Source organism: Mobula hypostoma, chromosome 11, assembly GCF_963921235.1.
Source record: "Mobula hypostoma chromosome 11, sMobHyp1.1, whole genome shotgun sequence".
In the NCBI taxonomy this organism is placed as follows: domain Eukaryota; kingdom Metazoa; phylum Chordata; class Chondrichthyes; order Myliobatiformes; family Myliobatidae; genus Mobula; species Mobula hypostoma.
Genome location: NC_086107.1, coordinates 6,314,293 through 6,332,175, shown reverse-complemented (window position 1 = coordinate 6,332,175; position 17,883 = coordinate 6,314,293). Strand labels below are relative to the sequence as shown.

Here is a 17,883-nt window from a genome sequence, read left to right as displayed (position 1 = left end):
CTGGCACCAACATAGCCTGCCCACAGTTTACTAATCCTGACATGGGAGCAAACTAGAGCAGCTGCAGGAAAGACATGTGGTCATAGGTGGAGTAGGCAATCTACAAGCTCCTTACAGACAGAGGTGGGGATTGAACCCCAATTGCTGGGACTGTAAGCTGTTACACTACCATGCTCCTACACTCCTGGTGCATTCCCATGAACTCTTGCTGCACACTTTCCAGTTTAAAGGCACCCTTTCTATGCATTCAGAGATTTGGGACTAGCCATCCATTTCTACTCTTTCCAGTAGACTCTTCAATTTTCCTCCATTTGTGAATGTATTTTGTGAAAAGCCTGTGCTTTCATTTGAATTCCAAAGGATCAGTGGATTAATCAGGCCATTGTTTAATTGGGCAGCCGATTATTTGGGACAACTCTAAAAGAACAAAATCTAATCGAGTAAATAGCCGAGATTTCCTTGGTTTATTTGGGACATTATGTCACTTAATTGGGACAGGAGACTGTGGCCAAATAGTTCCTAATCAGCATCAGTCGTATGCACTTGCGTGGCCATTAGACACGACACTGTGCTCAGATGATGGTGATTGCCCATTGTGCGGCTGGCATTTAGGGCAACAATGAAGGTTCTATCTCTGTCGGTCCTTGGCCATCTTCTCTATTATGCCCCAGGTGTGGTTCAGGGTCCTCATTTCTGCCTCTATGGTATGGTGTCAAGTTGTCTTTAGTCTCCCATGTTTCCTTCACCCTTCCTCCAGCACTCCAGTGAAGTGCTGACTTGCTGATGGAGTTGGTCTCCCTTTTCATCATATGCCCAATCCATCTCCAATGTTTCCACGTGATGATTGTGGTCATGTCACTGAATGAGGAGGGCGTGGCTGGAGGTCCATTGTGGCCAGAAGATACAGAGGATCCTCCCGAGGCTCATGGTGTGGAATGACAACAACTTGGCAAGGCCGTTCTCTGTCATACACCAGCATTCTGAACCGTACAGGAGTGTGGACAGAACAAGGCTCTGGTACGGCCTCACCTTGGTGTGCTTAGAGCGAACCATTTTTAAATAGCATCAGCTGCGTGTTCTTCTGTTATTTTATTCATTTGATCTGACAGACGCCGAATTAAAAAGCCGTGATTTTTGACACTACCTCATGCAGGAAGGCAATAAAGGAAGTCCATTATCTGCACTAGGTGCCTATACTGATTTTGTTCATTTACCATCAATCAAAAGAACATGGCAGCATACACTAGATGAATTTCTCCATCGATAACTATTAAGAGCTAATACACAATTTTATAGTGCTCTAGTAGCATTGGTAGTGTTCTAATTTGTTCTGTATTTCAATTAAATACATAATGTGTTATTCAGTTGAACAATAGTTTGTCTTTTTTACAACTTTTTAACTATTTCTATAGGCATCCATTAGTCTCGTGAGTCCATGGATTTGCGCCATGGAAGGTTTCCAGGACGCAAGCCTGGGCAAGGTTGTGTGGAAGACTGGCAGTTGCCCATGCTGCGAGTCTCCCCTCTCTACGACCCCGATGTTGTCCAAGGGAAGGGCACTAGGGCCGATACAGCTTGGTACCGGTATCGTCGCAGAGCAATGTGTGGTTAAGTGCCTTGCTCAAGGACACAACACGCTGCCTCAGCTGAGGCTCAAACTAGCGACCTTCAGATCACTAGACCGACGCCTTAACCACTTGGCCACGTGCCAACACTGTTTCCATAAAACTTCAGCTAATTGGGGCAGCCGCTTAATTAGGCCAAAATGTACTGGTTTCAATTTGTCCCAGTCAGAATCAGAATCAGGTTTAATATTACCAAGTTATGTCATGAAATTTGTTGCTTTGTGGCAGCAGTACAGTGTAATGCTACTACTACGTCAGCTCAGGCCTAGGGGGCTGGTGTCGGGCATGATGATGGACTCTCCACTTCTCTCTCTCCCTCATCAGTGTGTTCAGTTCATCTACATTAGCCGCACCGCTGTCTTCTAGGAGCGTGTTGACCATAGTCTTGGGAGGGTGCCCAGGGTTCATCCTCCCGTGCTCGGCCTCCCATATGATGACTAGGCTGGCAGGTAGCTCGGGGTGGCGTAGACAGTGCCCCGCTAGTTGCAGTCTTCTCACCTCGATTTTAGTGGTGAGCATCGGTAGGTCGTCATAGAGCTCGATGTTTGTCATATGCTGTTGCCAACTCATGTCAAGAGCCATCCGGAGCATTCGTCAAGTAAGAAGAGATGTTTTAGAAATTAAATTGAGCTGGAATTCTGCTGAGGAAAATGTGATGAAGCAGCTGAGACCATGACCTTACACTTGCTGTGCAAGAAGAGAGCAATTGATTTTGTATTGCAAGAGATCAATACAGTGTAATACATAAAAATAAACTGTAAATTACAGTAAAAATATATATCTGCAGTATATAAGTTAAATTAAATAGGTAGTGCATAAAGAAAGTAAAAGTAACCAGAATCCACTGTATTTCAGAGCTGAGCTGGGTTAAGTCCATAACAAGCCTTTGGTTCTGGTCAAAGCCTGCCGGTCAATAGAGGAACATGGCTTCTTGTGATGTCCTGTTAAGCAAAGGAATGACCAATTGCTCTCTTCTTGCACAACAAGTGTAAGGTCATGGTCTCAGCTGCTTCATCACATTTTCCTCAGCAGAATTCCAGCTCGATTTAATTTCTAAAAACATCTCTTCTACTCGATTAGCCAACATTTTTACAGTTTTGTTTCTTTCATTGCTTTGCTCAGTTGGGAATTGATTGGACACTATAGTAATGGTGTCTTCTTCCTAAGCCCACCACCCTTACTGAGGCAGAGGTTACTGACAGCAGCTAATCAGAGTCCTCTGCCCTGGGCCAGCCCATCGAAGATCCTTCCTCTCCCAGGGATGAGGTCTTTGGAGCTTCTGTAGCTCTGGGTTTTGACAGGGTGAGGTTGTTAACACTATGCCCAACCTCCTTGTTTTATAGCCAGGCTTGGGAACGTCCAGCGTAGAGTTGTAGTAATGGTGTCCCAGAGAGAATCAAAACCTGGCAGAAGATTTCTGAGTTGTTGAAATGTTAAATCTTTAAAACAAATGCAGAATAAGAGACTGGTCCCTTGTGTACTCGAAGAGAATAACAACTATGTGTACTGACACATAGAAGAATTGAAAAGGTTTAGATCAGGAGTTCCCCACCTTTTTAATGCCATGGACCAATGCCATTAAGCAAGTGGCCCGTGGATTCCAGGTTCTGAACCCATAGTTTAGATAGATATGGGCCAAATGCAGACAAAAGGGATATAGACATTTTGCTCAGCATGGTTAAGTTGGGCCGAATGGCCTGTTTCCCTGCTGTATTGTCCTGTGAACATGGACATTGTAGAAAGGCTGAGTAAAGTGAAAGTGTGGTAACGAAATATTAAGAATGAGGTGAGACGGATCTAAAGAAATTTTCAGAATGAGAATCACAATCAGGTTTATTATCACTGGCATAAGTTGTGTTGTTGGTGGCAGCATAAGAACACAAGATAGTACAGCAAAATGCAATCACTTCAGCCCACTGTGCTGTGCCGATTATTATCCTGTTCCAAGATCAATCTAACCCTTCCCTCCCACATAGCCCTTCATTTTCTTTCATGCCTGTGTCTACCAGTCTTAGATATCTCAATAATGTAGTTGCCTCTCCCACGACCCCTGGTAGCACATTCCACTCACCTACCACTCTGTGTCAAAAAAAAAACCCTGCCTCTGATGTCTCCCCCTATAGTTTCCTCCAATCACCTTAAAATGTAACCCTCTTGCATTAGCCGTTTCTGTCATGGGGGAAAGTCCTCTATCTATCTATGCCTCTTATCACCTTTATCAAATCACCTCTCATCCTCCTTCACTCCAAGGAGAAAAGCCTTTGCTCGCTCGATCTCTCCTCACGAGATCTAATCCAGGTAGCATCCTGGTTAACCTCCTCTGAGCCCTCTCTAAAGCCTCCGCATCCTTCCTATAATGAGGCAACCAGAAAAGAACATGATACTCAAGTGAGAGGTTATTCAAGAGTCCAATAACAGCAAGGTAGAAATTATATAATTCTTCATGTCAAGGTCAATGGATATCTGGAACATTCCCTTCCAGAAACACTTCGTACTTGGAGATCAGTGTAACATTAATACTGAGGTTGACAAAGCTTTGTTAGGCTGGAGTACGTGGATTTGTATACATAGCATGAAGGGTGATGTTTGGATACAGATTGGATAAGTGTCAGGACAAGTTTGAGGAACTGGAATGACTTTTTCCTGTTCCTCTGCTGGTCTCACCTTAACTGAACCGGCAGGCTTCCTGCCTGAGTAGTGATGAACGAAGTTGGCCTCCACACCAGGTTAGGAGTTGGAGTTCAAAGTTCAAATTTATTATCTAAGAATGTGTACCATATACAACCTTGAGATTCACCTTATGAAGGCAGCCACAAAACAAAGAAATGCAATAGAATTCACCAAAATGCACATGCAAGACTACCACGTTATCCAATTTTCAAAAGAGGACAAATCACACAAACGGTCAAAACAGGTAAAGTAAGGCACATGAAACATGAATTGCAGAGTCCCCGAAAGTGACTCCACAGCTATGTTCAGCCCTGAGGCGAGTGAAGCCAGTCCCGGAGCCCGACAGCTGTAGGGCAACAAAGGCTCCCAAACCTGCTGACAGCATAAGACCCAAGATTCCCGCACCTCCTGCCTGACGGTAGCAGTGAGAAGAGAGGGAGACCGGTCAGATGCAGGCGGACGGCACTGAACACCTGCCCAGAATGCTCACGTGCTCAGCATAACAACCCAGAACACAGTGAGCACCAAACCAACGATGGCAAACAAGCCCCCTTTCCTCCTATCCACACACTCACCCAAGCACATTCACAGTCCTCTAACCCCAGGACGAGCTGTCTTCGGCCTCCAGCCTCCAGCCTCTGCTGGCCTCGTGGGTTTGCAGACTTTGGGCCTTTCACTTCCCAAGCAGACTCGGGGTTCATCCGTTGTGCCTTGACATTCGGACCTCCGATCCACCTTCGGGCTTTTGAATTTGTACATTCTCCGCCTGTTTGTCTCTTTGGAAATCCAGTTTCCTCTCAAGTTGTGCTGCTTGGTTAATTTTTTTTTTGTAATTTGTTACCGCGCGTCGGTAACAGGTGCCGGAAGGGAGCAAAGCGACCCCAGGGTCTCAGTGAGTGGATGGGGAGTGTGAAAAGTCGGATCTATGGGGAATGTCAGCTGGTGCACCAGATAAATCTGAGTCTGAATGATGTTTATTATCACGGACATATGTCATGAAATTTGTTGTCTTGCAAGACAACAAATGGGGACCAGAGTGTCAGAACAGTCAGTGGAGAAGTTGTGGAGACAAATGTTGTTTAGACCTCAGACAAAGTCAGGAATCAAAAGGTTGAGCATGGTGCGACCAGCGTCCTGAGCTGCATATATTTTAATGCAAGAGGTATCGTAGGATAGGTAGGTGAGCTCAGGGCATGGATCAACACCTGGAATTACGATATTGTAGCCATTAGTGAGACTTGGTTGCAGGAGGGGCGGGACTGCCATGAGGGCTAAAGGAAGGCATGAAGTTGCCTAAGCAGACAAGGTGAAGGAGAATCCTAAGGGATTTTGCATATGTTAAGAGCAAAAGGATTGCAAGGGACAAAATTGACCCTCTAGAAAATCAGAATGGTAATCCATGCATAGAGTCAAAAGAGATGGAGGAGATCTAAAATGCATTTTTTGCATCTGTATTTAATCAGGAGATGGCCAGTCTATAGAAGTAAGGTAAAAGTTCATGGACTCTACAGATTACAGAGGAGTAGGTGTTTGCTGTCTTGAGGCAAATAAGAATGGATAAATCCTCAAGGTGTTCCCTTGGACTCTGTGGGAGGCAAGTGCAGAGATTGCCGGGGGCCCAACAGAGATGCTTAATCATCCTGAGAGATAAAGTTGGTCTGCTTTTTAAGAAAAGCTCTAAAAATAAACCAGGAAATTATAGGCCGGTGAGCCTGACATTGATTGTGGGAAAGTTATTGGAAGGTATTCTAAGGGAGCAGATATATGACTATTTGAATAAAGATGGACTGATTGAGGACAATCAACATGGTTTTGTGCATGGTAGATCATGTCTAATTATTCTTAAAGAGTTTTTTGAGGAACTTACCAGTAACTTGGATCAGGCATTGGGTTCACGGGAGAAGACAGAGAGTGGTAGTAGATGGTTGCTTCTCTGACTGGAGGCCTGTGACTAGAAGAGTGCTGCAGGGATTGGTGCTGAGTCCTTTGTTGTTTGTCATCTATATCAATGATCTGGATGATAATGTGGTGAACCGGATCAGCAAGTTTGTGGATGACACAAAGATTGAGGGAGTAGTGGACAATGAGGAAGACTATTGTGGCTTGCAGCAGGATCTGCAGCAGCTGGAAAAATGGGCTGAAAAATGGCAGATGGAATTTAATGCAGACAAGTGCGAGGTTTTGTACTTTGGTAGGACCAACCAGGGTAAGTCTTACGTAGTAAATGGTAGGGCACGGAGAAGTGTGGTAGAACAAAGGGATCTGGGAATCCAGGTTCATGATTCTTTGAAAGTAGTATCACTGATTGACAGGGTTGTTAAGCAAGCTTTAGGCACTTTAGACCTTCATAAATTAAAGTATTGAGTACAGGAGATGGGATGTTATGTTGAAGTTGCATAAGACAACAACATATGACGTTGATGAGGCCTAATTTGGAGTATTGTGTGTAGTTTTGGACACCTACCTACAGGAAAGAGGCAAATAAGGTTGAAAGAGTAGAGAGAAAATTTACAAGGATGTTGATGAGTCAGGAGGACCTGAGTTATAAGGAAAGATTGATTAGGTTAGGACTTTATTCCTCAGAACATAGAAAATTGAGAGGAGATTTGATAGAGATATACAAAATTATGAGGGGTACAGATAGATTAAATGCACGCAGGCTTTTTCCTCGGAGGTTGGGTGGGACTACTACTGGAGGTCATGGGTTAAGGGTGAAAGGTGAAATGTTTAAGAGGAACATGAGGGGAAACTTTACTCAGAGGGTAAAAGTGTGCTAACACAAGTGGTGCATGCGAGCTCGATTTCAACATTTAAGAGAAGTTTGGATAGGTACATGGATAGTAGCGGTATTGAGGGTTATGCTCAGTGTGCAGGGTGATGGAACCAGGCAGTTTAAATGGCTGGGCATGGACTAGGTGGGCTGAAGGGCCTGTTTCTGTGCTGTACTTTTCTATGACTAAGACATAAAAAAAATAAGGAATAAGTAGATACTGTAAATAGTACAAAAGAGGAATTGTGAAGTGCTGTATGTGAGTTTATAGCTTGTTCAGAAATCTGATAATAGAAGGGAAGAACCTGTTGCTAAAATGTTGAGAACAAGTCTTAGGCACATATACGTTATTATATATATATATAGCTAGTGTGCCTGCGATTTTTGCACAGTACTGTAGTAATTTTATGTATTGCACTGTACTGCTGCCGCAAAAAAAAATTCATAACAAATGTGAGTGATGATAAACCTGATTCTGATGTGGGTTTCTATTGTGGACTGAGAGTGGGAAAGGGGCAGGGAGAGGGGAATCATGGTTGAGAAAAGGGGAGGGAGAGGGAAGCACCAGAAAGAAATTCTGTAATGATCAATAAACCATTTGTTTGGAGTCAAATGACCTTGCCTGTGTCTCAGGGCTGGGTGTGTCTGCACCCACAACACTTCCCCACCCCATCCTGTCCCTGGCACTCTTTCTCTGCCACCTGTCCCACACACCTCCTGCGCTACATCACCCTTGCCATTCCCAGCATCGTGCCAGATTTACAAGCTCGCTCTCTGCTCTACATTGACAAATACAGTACTGTGCAAAAGCCTTAGGCTATATATAAGCTATATATAAATGCCTAAGGCATTTGCACAGTATTGTATCGCCTCCCCAATGGTAGTAATCAGAAGGGGATATGTCCTGGGTGGTGAGGGCAATTCACGGTGGATGCCACCTTCTTGAGGGGCCATTTGGGTTTCTAAGTGGTTATACAACATATTACTGGAGTGTCATTACACATTCCTGATAAGCAAGGAGGTGAAATGTTACCACAGACAGACAAGAACAGGGAGTTGAATTGCTCTGACCAAGGTTGCAGGAAGTGGCAAAGTTGTGAATGCAGCCCAGTCTATAACGCAAACAATGTCCACTCCATTGGCTCCATCTGCACTTTCTGCTGCCTCAGTAAAGCAGCCAACATAATCAAGGGCCTCTCCAACCCTGGACAGTCTTCTCCCACCATCAGGTCAAAGATACGAAAGCTTCAGAGCACAAACCACCAGGCTCAAGGACAACGTCTCTCCCACTGTTATCAGAACCTTTCTTCTCCAAGGATCATCACCTTGTGTTGGGGAGGTTTGTGAGTTTCTGAGATCCCAAGAGTGATGTCATCTGCAGCTTAGCCCATGGTACGGTCACCCATGGCGGTAAGGTCAAGTGAGAGCTTCAAGACAAAGTGTGTTCCAACCAAGACCTCAACAGTTGAGCTGGTGGGTGATGTTGACACATTCCAATGGCAGTGAAGATGGAGGAAGGCTTCAGCAGAGAAGGGTCCCCAGTCGTCTTGCATTCCATGGCACTGGACCTTGACCTCAATCTGTCAAGGACTGTGTGGTGGCTCCCTGTGTATCAGCCTCCCCACATTAAACAACGTCACGCAGAGGCTTTCTCCATTAAGGGAATGCAGTCTAACATATGTGTATCTACAGTCCCTGAGGGCCCGAGTTGAAAAGTACATGGATGGTAGGGTACGGAGGGCTGTGGTCCAGGTGCAGGTCAATGGGACCAGGCAGTTTCAGCAGAGGCTAGATGGGCTGAAGAACGCAGCAGGCCAGGCAGAATCTATGGGAAGAGGTACAGTCGACGTTTTGGGTCTCGGCCCGAAACGTCAACTGTACTTCTTCCTATAGATGCTGCCTGGCCTGCTGCATTCACCAGCATTTTTTATGTGTGTTGCTTCAATTTCCAGCATCTGCAGATTCCTCGTGGATGGGCTGAAGAGCCTGCTTCTACTTTTTTATGACGCTATGACTCTGTGACCCACCAATAGACAACCTCTTAGGAGAACATCGTACTCCACTCGAGTGATCCCACTACTGCTACTGTCAGAATCCTGAACCAGCCTCTCATACGCTAAACCTCTTGATCTCCCAGTGTACCTCACCATGGTCAGAATCAGAATCAAGCTTATTATCACTGGCATGTGTCGTGAAATTTGTTAACTTAGCAGCTGCAGGTCAATGCAATGCATAATATTGAAGAAGAAGAAAAATATTAATAATAAATAAAATAAGTAAATCGATTACAGAATATGTATATTGAATAGATTAAAAATTGTGCAAAAATCAGAAATAATATATTAAAAAAGTGAGGTCACGTTCATGGGTTCAATGTCCATTTAGGAATCGGATGGCAGAGGGGAAGAAGCTGTTGCTGAATCGCTGAGTGTGTGCCTTCAGGCTTTTCTACCTCCTACCTGATGGTAACAGTGAGAAAAGGGCATGCCCTGAGTGCTGGAGGTCCTTAGTAATGGACACTACCTTTCTGAGACACCGCTCCTTGAAGATGTCCTGGGTACTTTGTAGGCCAGTACCCAAGATGGAGCCAACTAAATTTACAACCCTCTGCAGCTTCTGTGCAGTAGCCCCCCACCCCAAACCAGACAGTGATGTAGCCTGTCAGAATGCTCTCCACGGTACATCTATAGAAGATTTTGAGTGTATTTGTTGACCTACGAAATTTCTTCAGACTCCTAATGAAGTATAGTCGCTGTCTTACCTTCTTTATAACTGCATCAATATTTTAGGACTAGGTTAGGTCCTCAGAGATTTTGACACCCTACTTCTCACTCTCTGCACTTCTGATCCCTCTATGTGGATTGGTATGTGTTTCTTCGTCTTACCCTTCCTGAAGTCCACAATCAGCTCTTTTGTCTTACTGACGTTGAGTGCCAGGTTGTTGCTGTGACACCACTCCACTAGTCAGTATATCTCGCTCCTGTACGCCCTCTCGTCTCCATCTGAGATTCTACCAACAATGGTCGTATCATCAGCAAATTTATAGATGGTATTTGAGCTTTGCCTAGCCACACAGTCATAGGTATAGAAAGAGTAGAGTAGTGGGCTAAGCACACAACCCTGAGGTGCACTACTGTTGATCGTCAAAGAGGAGAAGAGATTATTAACAATCCACACAGATCTGGTTAGGAAGTCGAGGATCCAATTGCAGAGGGGGGTATGGAGGCCCAGGTTCTGCAACTTCTCAATAAGGAGTGTGGGCATGATGGTGTTAAGTGCTGAACTATATTCGATGAACAACATCCTGACATAGGTGTTTTTGTTGTCCAGGTGCTCTATGGCTGTATGAAGAGCCATTGAAATTGTATCTGCCATTGTGGCGATAGACAAGTTGCAATGGGTCCAGGTTCTTGCTGAGGCATTTCATTCTAGTCATGACCAACCTCTCAAAAGCATTTCATCACTGAAGATGTGAGTGCTACCGGGTGATAGACTTTAAGGCAGTTCTTAGGCACTGATCTAATTGTTGCTTTTTTGAAGCAAGTGGGAACTTCCGCCTGTAGCAGTGAGAGGTTGAAAATGTTCTTGAATACCCTCGCCAGTTGGTTGGCAGGATTATCTGGCTACCTGTACTGCACTTTCTCTAGAACTGTAATACTATATTCTGCATTCTGTTTTCTTTTTACTGACTTCGATGTACTGATGATCCATCTGGAGGGATGCAAGTGATAGCTTTTCACTGTTTACTCATGAAGTTCTGTTTTGTATGACATGGTCTTTCCATGACCATGATTGTTCTGGGCAAATTTTTCTACAGAAGTGGTTTGTCATTGCTTTCTTCTGGGCAGTGTCTTTACAAGACGGGTGACCCCAGCCATTTTCGATACTCTTCAGAGATTGTCTACCTGACATCAGTGGTTGCATAACCAGGACTGGTGATGTGCACCAGTCGCTCAAACGACCATCCACCACCTGCTCCCATGGATTCACGTGACCCTGATCAGGGGGTGAAGCAGGTGCTACACCTTGCCCAAGGGTGACCTGCAGGCTAGCAGAGGGAAGGAGCACCCTACTCCTCCTTTGGTAGAGACATGTCTCCACCCACAACCCAATGTACATGATATTAGTAATGCAAATTCCATCACAATCAAAGTTCAAAGTAAACTTATTATCAAAGTGCATATGTGTCACCATATACAACCCTGAGATTCATAGAACAAAGAAATACAATAGAATCAATGAAATACTACGTACAAGCAAAGACTAACAAACAACCAATGTGTAAAAGACAAACTGTGCACACCCCAAAAAAAAGAATAAGTAAATAATATGAAGAATGCCATGGTCATGTAGTGGTTAGCACAGGACAGTCCGGAGTTTGGAATTCAATTCCAGCGCCATCTTTAAAGAATTTGTACGCTCTCCCAGTGACTGCGTGGATTTCCTCCTGGTGCTCTGGTTTCCTCTCACAGTCCAGAGACGTACCAGTTAGTAGGTTAACTGGTCATTGTAAATTGTCCTGTGATTAGGTTAGTGATAAATAGATGGGTTGCTGGGCGGTGTGGCTCGTTGTGCTGGAAGAGCCTGTTCTGCGCTGTATCGCCAAATAAATACAATAGTAAATAAGTTAATAAGTAATACTGGTTAGGGTCATGACCTTAGGAAATGGAACCGCATGCTCAATTGGCTCGGAATGGCCTACTTCTTTCCTTAATTGATACAATGGTCATATTCAACTCTGATCCTCGCATTACTAATGCAATTCATTGTGTAGAATGAATTGGAAAATTATTAATAATGTTGAAGACAATTAATGAAATGTGTGGCATGACTCATTAATCAGGAGCATGGATACAGTGACTGCTATGTAATAAGCTGTCACTGTGGATATTAATGAGGCAGCTCCAGGGACTGAGGGGGATGGAGTCAGGTCATGAGAACTCCCGAGGGAAGGGGAGAGGAGTGCCATCTCGAGGGAAGGGGAGAGGAGTGCCATCTCGAGGGAAGGGGAGAGGAGTGCCAACTCCAGGGTTTATGGGTAACACGGACAAAATGCAGGAGGTGATCTTTGAAGGGTCTTGGCCTGAAACATCAGCTGTTTATTTCTCACCAGAGATGCTGCATGATTTGCTGAGTTCCTTCAGCAATTTTTGTGTGTGGTGCTCAAGATTTCCAGCTCCTGCAGAATCTCGTGTCTCTGATCTACAGTATATCCTATTGTATCCTCTGACAACCATTCTCACGATCCACAACCCCGCCAGTTTCCTTGTGCCATCTTCCGCTAGTGTTTTGAGTTTGTCTGTTTTTTTTTTCCTTCCTTTCTCAGTGGTGACTTTGACTTCGAGAAGAATCCAAGTGGATGCAACGTTTAAACAGAACTTGACCCGGGGTCTCAACGAGGCACTGAACCGAGCTTTCTTCAGCAATGGTATCCGTGCAGAGGTCAGTGTTTCCCTTCTGTGTTCATGAGCTCTGATCCCAGGTTTAGAAATCCCTGGCACAAACACAAGAGATTCTGCAGATGCTGGAAATCTTGAAAAAGACACAAAGTGCTGGAGCAGCATCTGGGGAGGGGAATAAGCAGTCGACGTTTCGGGTCAAGAGATAGTGCACGAGAAAACAATAGCAAAAGGCAGAATTCATCACGTCATCAAGGACTTTGACAGACTACTGTAGATGCACAGTGGAGAGTGTCCTAATTGATTGCATCATGGCCTTGTATGGAAGTACAATTGCCCAGAAATGGAAATGTCTACAGAACATGGTGGATAGAGCCCAGTCTATCACAGACAAAGCCCTCCACATGAAAGAAACATCCATTATCAAGGACCCCCACTACCCAGGCCAAGCCCTCTTTCACTGCTATCCTCAGGAAGGAAGTACAGGAGCCTGTCACCAGGCTATTACTCTACAAACATCACGCTCCTGAACCAGCATGGATAACCTCACTCTCCACACCACTCTGAACTGATTCTATGGCCTACAGACTCACTTCCAAGGATTTTTCACTCATGTTCTCAGTATTATGTTTATTTGCATAATAAGACAAATTTTCTTAGCCCAGTCCATCACAGACAAAGCCCTCCACACTATTGAATACATTCACAAGGAGAACTACCGCATTCTTCATTTATGGATCGTTTTTCACAAATTATATTGAAATACTCTCTTTTTCCCCGTAAATGAATCTCAAGGTTGTATATAGTAACATATATAAGACCATAAGACAAAGGAGCAGAAGTAGGCCATTCGGCCCATCGAGTGTGCTCCGCCATTTTATCATGAGCTGATCCATTTTCTCCTATTTAGTCCCACTCCCCTGCCTTCTCACCATAACCTTTGATGCCCTGGCTACTCAGATACCTATCAATCTCTGCCTTAAATACACCCAATGACTTGGCCTCCACTGCTGCCCATGGCAACAAATTCCATAGATTCACCACCCTCTGACTAAAAAAATTCCTTCGTATTTCTGTTCTGAAAGGGCACCCTTCAATCCTTAAGTCATGCCCTCTCGTACTAGACTCCCCCATCATGTGAAACAACTTTGCCACATCCACTCTGTCCATGCCTTTCAACATGCGAAATGTTTCTATGAGGTCTCCCCTCATTCTTCTAAACTCCAAGGAATACAGTCCAAGAGCGGACAAACGTTCCTCATATTGTGGAAGTAACTTCAGAAATATGTAGCTTGGGTGCTGTTGGTTGGGTCGAGTTATTCTCCAATCTTGGCAATCCATTTGCAAATGTTTAGTCACCAGGAGGCAGCACCAGTGCACTGTTCATCTGTGGTGTGTCCTCTGAATGCTCGACCTGTATATACTTATCAATCAGCTGATTTGACATCATTATGGAAATGCAATTGTGACGTAGGGAGGGGGTCTCGTCGTTGATCGGTTGCGTGGCAAACTTCGTGCGTTGTTTTCTGGAATTTTGCCCGCATTGGCTGATAAATAGGATCGAGGTCTACATGTCTGTTGACGGAATTGTTTGTGGAAAACCATGCTTCTATGAATTCTCTTGCATGCCACGTGTTTGTGTGCACTATGACTCTCACTGATGACCAGTTGAACTTGTGCCCCTCTTGAGCTTCATGGGAGAGATGGTCATGCTTCCTTATAGCCGAGTGATGTAGATGGATGCTTGTGAACAGTTTTCTCCACATAGAAGCCAATGTGGGCAAAATTCCAGACCACAACACACAGCGTTCACCACGCAGCCAATTAGCGTTGAGACCCCTCCCTACATCACAACTGAGTTTTATATGTATATATATATAAATACAAAGGAACTCAGCAGGCCAGGCAGCATCTATGGAAAAGAGTACATTCAGACCGAGTCCCTTCATCAGAATTGGAGAAAAAAGACGAGGTCAGAGTAAGAAGATGGGGGGCGGGTGGTGGGGAGGAGGAAACACAAGGTAGTAGGTGATAGGTGAATTTGGAGAGGGGGGAGCGGTGAACTAAAGAGCTGGGAAGTCAGTTGGTGAAAGAAATAAAGGGCTGAAGAAGGAGAGGACAAAAGGCCATAGAAGAAAGGGAAGAGGGAAGATCACCAGAAGGAGGTGATGGGCAGGTAAGGAGTTTCTCCGTAACTTCTACCATCTCCAATGGGATCCCACCACCAAGCACATCTCCCCCCCACGCCAACCCACTTTCTGCTTTCTGCAGGGATCTTTCCCTAAGTGACTTCCCTTTCCATTCGTCCCTCCTGGCACTTATCCTTGCAAGCGGAACATTCCTGTCCCTGAGGGTGGCAATGAGAAGATGGCATATCCTGGGTCATGATTGATGCTGAATTTTTGAGACACCGCTCCTTGAAGATGTCCTGGATACTGGGGACGCTAGTGCCCATGATGGAGCTAACTAAGTCTACAACTTTCTGCAGCTTAATCCGATCTTGTCCGGTGCTCCCTCCCATAACAGATGGTGCTGCAACCAGTTAGAATGCTCTGCATGGTTGAAATTTGCTTGTCTTTGGTGACATTCCTGTATTTGGTAAAAAGTAGACCCTATGGCAGGGTCTAAATGAAATCACTGGGCGCAAAGAAAAGGCTGGGAATATCAATAACTCTGGCGCTTCTCTTCCTGATGAACTTAACGTATTCTACGCAAGATTCGAACAGGAGTGTCCCGCTCCCTCCAGATAAACCGGACCTTGTAGCATCGAGATTCATCGTTATCGAGGAGGACGTTAGAAGGGCCTTCCTGAAGATAAATCCAAGGAAGGCGACGGGCCCAAATGGCGTCCCGGGATGGGTTCTCCGGGTCTGTGCAAGAGAGCTAGCTGGAGTGTTTGCTGACGTCTTCAACTGCTCCTTGCTTCAGTCTAAGATCCCCTCGTGTTTTAAGAAGGCAACGATAATCCCAGTGCCCAAGAAGAGCAAGGTGGCATGCCTGAATGACCATGGACCTGTGGCTTTGACATCAATTACTATGAAGTGCTTCGAGAGATTGGTTATGGCACACATCAACCACAGCCTACCTGTCAACCTCAATGCTTTGCAATTCGCCTACCGGAGCAACAGGTCAACGGCAGATGCCATCTCTCTGGCCCTACATTCCTCCTTAGAACACCTGGAAAATAAAGATGCATATGTAAGGCTCCTTTTCATTGACTACAGCTCTGCCTTTAATACCATCATTCCAAATAAACTGATTCCTAAGCTCCGGAACCTGGGCCTTAGCACTCAGATCTGCAGCTGGATCTTCAGCTTCCTCACAGACAGGACCCAGGCTGTAAAAATAGGGGAAACGCTCTCCTCTACAATCACTTTGAGCACCGTTGCCCCACAAGGCTGTGTACTCAGCCCCCTGCTGTACTCACTGTACACCCATGATTGTGTAGCCAAGTTTCCATCGAACTCAATATATAAGTTTGCTGATGACACAACAATTGTAGGCCGTATCTCGGGTAATGATGAGTTGAGTACAGAGAGGAAATTAAGAACCTGGTGGCATGGTGCGAAGACAATAACCTATCCCTCAACGTCAGCAAGACGAAGGAATTGGTTGTTGACTTCAGAAGGAGTAGCGGACTGCACGACCCAATTTACATCAGTGGTGCAGGTCAAGAGCTTTAAGTTCCTCAGGGTCAATATCACAAATGACCTGACTTGGTCCAACCAAGCAGAGTCCACTGCCAAGAAGGCCCACCAGCGCCTTTACTTCCTGAGAAAGCTAAAGAAATTTGGCCTGTCCCCTAAAACCCTCACTAATTTTTATAGATGCACCGTAGAAAGCATTCTTCCAGGGTGCACCTCAACCTGGTATGGAAGTTGTCCTGTCCAAGACGAAGAAGCTGCAGACGATCATGAACACGGTGCAGCACATCACACAAACCAATCTTCCGCCCTTGGACTCACTTTACACTGCACGCTGTTGGAGCAGTGCTGCCAGGATAATCAAGGACATGACCAACCCAGCTAACCCACTTTTTGTCCCTCTTCCCTCCGGGAGAAGGCTCAGGAGCTTGAAGACTCATACGACCAGATTTGGGAACAGCTTCTTTCCAACTGTGATAAGACTGCTGAACGGATCCTGACCCGGATCTGGGCCGTACCCTCCAAATATCCGGACCTGCACCTCAGTTTTTTTGCACTACCTTACTTTCCATTTTTCTATTATCTATTTATGATTTATAATTTAAATTTTTAATATTTACTATCGATTTGTAATCCAGGCAGAGAGAAGTGCAAAATCAAATATCGCTATGATGATTATACATTCTAGTATCAATTGTTTGGCGACAATAAAGTATAAAGTATAAAGTTGGAAGGTCATGGGTGACGAAATGGAAAGACAGGAAATTTTGTTTCACTGGGGCCTCAGTACAAACCGTAAGGTTTTGCGGGATTTGTCACTATGATTAACAACTTCCCTGATATAGATATATTCCCTGATCTGACATTAATACTTACTCTATGCTTCAGAAAGAGCTATTCTCTAATCTTGCAGCATCATCAGCCACCCTGTACTGAAATCTTGTCACTTTGTCACACTCTACTCTTTAATTAACAAGAATATTTGGGATTTGGACAGTTTGACATTTATTTATTGATGTGAGGTGGTTGTCAGTGGCAAGACTAGCAGCTATCGTCTTTCCTTAATGGTCTTTTAGAATCTGGTGGTTAAGCATCTTGAAGTTTGAGTTTATTGTCATTCAACCATACACATGTATGCAGCTAAACGATGGATTGTTCCTCTGCGGACAAGGTGCAAAACACAGTACATGTAGTCACACATAGCACGTAGTTACGATACAGCGCACATAGTTACGATAAAGTCCAACACAGTAACAACGTAGCATTAGCACGAGTCCCGGAGCAGCATGGCCCGAAGAATGATGGTGCCTGGAATGTCACCCTGGAGTCACATTTCAGCAAGAACAAGCACGCAGCAGTTGCTCATCTTGCGTTGGGTCAGCTGCAGATGAAGGTAATCCAGTTTGTTTTCCACTGGAATGGGTGTTGGAGAGCAGTACCGATGGGAAAGTCGGCCTGCAGGGGTTAGCCTTCCAACCTTGCAGGGTTCCAGTCCACTCTCTCACACTGCTTCTGGTGCCTCCCCCCACCTCCCCGGGTGGCTGAAACAGGCGATGCCACGGTATGAGGGACTGGTCCGTGCACTAACCCAAGGCGATGCAACTCCTAGCTGTCAGTCTCGGTCATGAATCAGACTTACAGTATTTTACATTATTAGTGTCCAACAGGGTCTTGCGATCATACGAAAAATTTGTAAGCAAAACATTTGCACCATTTGCTGGACCTGGAGAGGCTGCTGCGATCTTCTGTCTGTCATCCGCCATCTTACCAGAATC

General features: G+C 45.0%; 1 protein-coding gene across 4 annotated transcripts in view; it reads left to right on the top strand.

The window, feature by feature from the left end:
• The window catches only part of kiaa1549lb (KIAA1549-like b), a 273,051-nt gene that overhangs the window by 75,170 nt on the left and 179,998 nt on the right, over positions 1 to 17,883 (top strand). For all 4 annotated transcript variants that reach the window (XM_063061611.1, XM_063061614.1, XM_063061610.1 and 1 more), the window contains one exon: positions 12,392 to 12,507. In XM_063061611.1, coding sequence (XP_062917681.1) covers positions 12,392 to 12,507 — 116 coding nt within the window. The remainder of the gene's footprint in view (positions 1 to 12,391; positions 12,508 to 17,883) is intronic.